We start from the raw sequence: 4,672 nt of genomic DNA on the forward strand, positions 1-4,672 counted from the left end.
TTAAACCCAAACAACCCGTGGTAAGCAAATAACTAATTCCTAAAGGCGGCTTTGATTCCAATTGAAATCTAGTCAAAGTAAGTTCCTTCCTCTGACGGGTTTACTTCCTCTGGTGTTGGACAGCTGTAAAATCGCGTCGACAGGTTGTCATACAACAATCAAAGCCGTCGTTGAATGGACTCTAAAGCTTGAACATTTAACATACAATAAGTCCAAACACGGGTGAAGAGAGAAAGCGAAAGGGAGAGAAGATAGAGCAAGGAAAGAGAGAAGGGAGAGAGAGGCCTCAACCAATGTGTGCTCACTCCATATTCACATTATCCCACATTGCTCCAAACTAGGAGGAGCTTGTCGGCTCAAGTAGGGGATGCCAATCAAAGCTTCAACTTCAAATTGTATCTGAGAGATCAGCCTGGAGACCTCAGGGCCAGGCGCGTCAGTCTGTGCGCAATTGGTGATCACATCACACCCAAGCGGACTTGGAGCAAGCAAAAGAGAGAGGAAGCAGAGATTTAAGAGAATCTCGTTCCCACTGCCTACCACTGTATGTCAGTAGTAGATCTCACTTTGCCTGCACTTTCCCTTCAACTCATCTGGTTTGTTTTTCTTCTTTTTTAAAGCTGTGTGTCCACTTTTTTTTACGCGCAGTTTGTGGACATTTCGCGAGCGCGTCAATCCGGCGGTGGAAGATGTCTTTCCCCCAGCTTGGCTACCCGCAGTACTTAAGTGCCTCCCAGGCGGTTTACGGGAGCGAGAGGACGGGAGTGCTAACACCTTCCTCCCGGGGAGGGAGCACCGAAATCGGAGGGAGTCCTTCAGCTACCGCTGCGGCTGTCACCTCGGTGTTGGGCATGTACGCCAACCCGTACGCTCATAACTACAGCGCTTTCTTACCTTACACCAGCGCGGATCTGGCGCTTTTCTCCCAAATGGTAAGAAAACGTGTTTAAATGTTCGTGTGCGCCGTGTGTGTGTAGAATTACACACACACAAAAAAAAAAAAAACCTGCACTGACTTTACATACATTACAGATTAACCAAATCCAAGTGATAGAAAAGTGTTAAATATACTAATGTTTGCGATTTAATATCCCCTGAACGAACGCATTTGCATTTTTATTATTTGTGTTTTGAAATATTAAAAACGGTAAATGTTCGACATGCTGTTATACATCAGAGGGAAAAAAATACGAAATTTAATCGTTGTTGTTGGGTAAATCATAATATTATAACGAACAGTCAGCAAATTGCGCTACATTTTCATTTATATTCGCGTGTGTTATATCTGTGGATTATTGTAAATCAATAATAAATAATTCTTATTTAAGGCCTATTGGAAGTAATTTTAAATTTTGACAAAGCATTATTAAGTGACATTGAATGCATAAAGTGCGTATTAATTTTGTTTTGCATTTTTATTATCATAGTATTTATTAGATTTTTTTTTTCGTGAGAAAACTCGAATCAATATGTTGCCTGATGAATGTATGGGGAAAATGACAAAAAGACCCCAAAATGATAGCAACTTTTATAAAATGCTCGTGTTTAAATCAGACAAAAACTGCAAAGGGATTTCACATTTTGCTGCTCAGTCAGAGAAAAGTTTTCAAGTACTCGTGAAAGTTTGTTCAAGTTGAGTACAGTAAGAGCATACCTCATTATGTTTAGGTGGTTATTCGTCCTCAGATACCTGTATATTTACTCGCTCAAACATAAAATGAATGAATGCATTTTAATTACACGTGGTGCAGGCAAGCATGTGCATCATTTGTGGCGAGTTAAAATAATAATATCCTCGTTTGTTGTTACTCTTCAAGGGATCCCAATATGATCTGAAGGACAGTCCTGGCGTTCACCCGGCCAGTTTTGCAGCTCACACCTCTCCTGCCTTCTACCCATACGGTCAGTTCCAGTACGGGGACCCGGCAAGGCCTAAGAATGCCACAAGGGAGAGCACCAGCACCCTAAAAGCCTGGCTCAACGAGCACAGAAAGAACCCTTACCCGACGAAAGGTGAGAAGATCATGCTGGCAATCATCACCAAGATGACCCTAACGCAGGTCTCCACCTGGTTCGCTAATGCAAGGAGGAGATTGAAGAAGGAGAACAAGGTGACATGGGGGAGCAGGAGCAAAGAGGACGGAGAAGATGGCAATTTATTTGGCAGCGGAGACGAAGCAGAGAAAAATGAGGATGAGGAGGAGATTGACTTGGAGAGTATAGATATAGACAAAATAGACGATAATGACGGGGATCAGAGTAACGAGGATGACGATGATAAATCCACCGACGGGGGCACTAGAGACCACAGAGGCGATGGAGACGCAGGTGGAGAGCTGGACAGCTTGGAGAAAAGACGGGCCTTCTCCTTGCAGGGCCACGAGGCCTTGGACAAATCAAAAAGCTCGATTTCACTACATCCGGGCTGTAAAGACAACTCAGAGAATAACAATACAACAAGAGTACTATCTCCGGACAGACCTGGAGGCTTTCCCTTGCCCTCGAACAATAAACCCAAAATATGGTCATTAGCAGAAACCGCCACAACCCCTGACTCTTCAGCCCAGAAACCCACGTCCCCTTCTGGTCCGGTGGGCCCCTCTCACCCACATATACAGGCACACCCCGCCTTCCTCCCCAGCCACGGACTGTACACTTGCCAAATTGGAAAGTTCCACAACTGGACGAACGGTGCATTTCTGGGCCAGAACTCCCTGCTCAATGTGAGATCCTTTCTGGGGAACCACCATCACCATCATCAGCACCAGAACCACCACCTTGCGGCCCAGCAACAGCAGCAACCGACTTCAGTGGTGGTGTCTCCGGTAGCAGCTCCCCTCAGCCAAGAGAACAAGACCCCAATGGACAGCCCCAAACACATAGGTGAGATAGTATAATTACTCCTAAAATATCACACTTAATGCAAAATACAAAATAGTGTATAAAATAATATTAATAATAAACGTGCAAGCATGCACTATTTTATTCTGAAGGATGCACTGACACTATCAAAGAATGCACATTATCGACACAAGTATAAAAGTCTGATGATAAATGTTTCCTTTTAGAACACGAACATGGTGTACGGTGTGATTCGCCTCCAACACCAACATTGAAGCCTTCTTTTCGACCCCTTCATGACAGGTGAGATAATTTTTTTACCCAACGCACAATTTTTAAAAAAGTAATATGAAATATATATATAAAAAATACATAATGACAACTAAAATTAGATCAATTATTCTCTTTGTATTCGTTAAATAGAAACGTTCACTAAATGTCCATCCCACTTATAGATCACACAACACGGATAATTAATGGGTTGATGAAGCGCAACGGAATAGAAGTAAAAAAAAAAAAAAAAAAAGCCCGGAAAGTAAAACAAATAAAGCACAATTTGCTTTGCGAGTGACAGAGGTCTTGACTCGCATCCCACACCCCCTTTAATTCCTCCCCCTGCGGGGATAGTGTGGCTACTTATCAAGTCACCGAGTAAAACGGGCTGTGTCTGGGCTGTGCTTTCGCTAAAGACCCCTGGGAGTCCCGGAGCCCATGGGAGTGCTCTCACAGAAAGAGGGAAGAAAAAGGTTTACCTCTGTTTCAAGTACAAAATAGGCCATATCCCCTCCCGTTCTCCTCGAGCATAATGTCAAAATAATATTTTGATTAATTATAGCTGAGGTCGCATTTGGCTTTCAGAGGAGTTTGGTGGGCCATAACATATTATGATTAGGATAATGATAATAGTTTCGTTAATTTTGTTATTATAATACATATATTTGATTATTATTACTAATCTTATTGTTATTGATTTTGTTATTGTTATTGTTGTTGTTGCAGTTGTTATTGTTAATACAATTTTGTTAATTATTCTTTCAGATCGTCAAGGAGTCCACAAGACGCTACGCAACGGGTCCTCACTGCTCTCTCTTCTGCTTGAGATTTTTTTTTTTTTTTTAATTGTGTGCTTGCAACGAATACGACGGTAAAAAGACTTTACCCCCTAAAAAGGACAAGGATTAATTATGAAGCTGCGTATCATTCATTCTTTGCAGTCGGTACGGCCCAAATAGCCGTTATTTGGTAATATCCTGTGGATGGAAAAATGAAGATGAATACTTCCTCTGTTGTTGTGCCGCCTGTAATCGCGCCTATAATGTTAATATATCGTTCTCGATTTTCCAGACCGTCTGGGACACTTTTGGGAGGCTTTTTACTTTATTATTATTATTAATATTATTATTATTATACCTTGTTAATATGGTGTCCTTTCTTTAATGTAAATATCATGTGATTTAAATTTGTAAATAGAAAACGTTGAAGGAATTTGTCCAGATCTTATATTTTGCCTAATAAACTAAATATTGGAATTATAAGGAAGCAGCAAATATTTATTGTTATCATTATTAATTATAGTATTATCGTCACAACGGATTGTTATACCCTATGCTATTAATTCAATATTTTGGATTCACAAAAAAAAAAAAAAAAAAAAAAAAAAAAAAAAAAAAACGCATTTAGTGTGTAACCATGCTTAATTTTATTCAAGTTTCGGCAAGCAGCGTGGATGCATTGAGGTGCTAATAAGTGTCCAGATGGTTGCTGGTGACAGAAAATGGACAGGAGCAGCTGGGAAGGTCATTAAGTAATAATATGGGAACGCCCAGTCCAA

At 40.9% G+C, this 4,672-nt stretch overlaps 1 protein-coding gene across 2 annotated transcripts; it reads left to right on the plus strand.

Moving 5' to 3' along the window:
- Positions 1-419: 419 nt before the first annotated feature.
- On the plus strand, positions 420-4,429 carry irx1a (iroquois homeobox 1a). Of its 2 annotated transcripts, none has more exons than XM_057834473.1 (5): positions 420-544; positions 649-932; positions 1,818-2,883; positions 3,069-3,144; positions 3,880-4,429. In XM_057834473.1, the coding sequence occupies exons 2-5, from the start codon at positions 690-692 to the stop codon at positions 3,938-3,940; spliced, it is 1,446 nt and encodes a 481-aa protein (XP_057690456.1). In that variant the 5' UTR covers positions 420-544; positions 649-689; the 3' UTR covers positions 3,941-4,429. The 2 variants fall into 2 exon arrangements, with proteins under 2 accessions (XP_057690456.1, XP_057690457.1); XM_057834474.1 differs by having other exon boundaries at positions 455-544; positions 621-932.
- The last annotated feature ends 243 nt before the right edge of the window (positions 4,430-4,672 follow it).

The sequence above is a fragment of the Corythoichthys intestinalis genome, chromosome 4, assembly GCF_030265065.1.
Source record: "Corythoichthys intestinalis isolate RoL2023-P3 chromosome 4, ASM3026506v1, whole genome shotgun sequence".
Classification (NCBI taxonomy): domain Eukaryota; kingdom Metazoa; phylum Chordata; class Actinopteri; order Syngnathiformes; family Syngnathidae; genus Corythoichthys; species Corythoichthys intestinalis.

What these genes read in the sequence shown, in the direction of transcription:
- irx1a (XM_057834473.1), top strand. Translation starts at nt 690, where the DNA reads ATGTCTTTCCCCCAGCTTGGCTACCCGCAGTACTTAAGTGCCTCCCAG. An exon ending in TGGCGCTTTTCTCCCAAATG is followed by an intron (nt 933 to 1,817) that starts GTAAGAAAACGT and finishes TTACTCTTCAAG; the next exon opens with GGATCCCAATATGATCTGAA. An exon ending in TTTCGACCCCTTCATGACAG is followed by an intron (nt 3,145 to 3,879) that starts GTGAGATAATTT and finishes TTATTCTTTCAG; the next exon opens with ATCGTCAAGGAGTCCACAAG.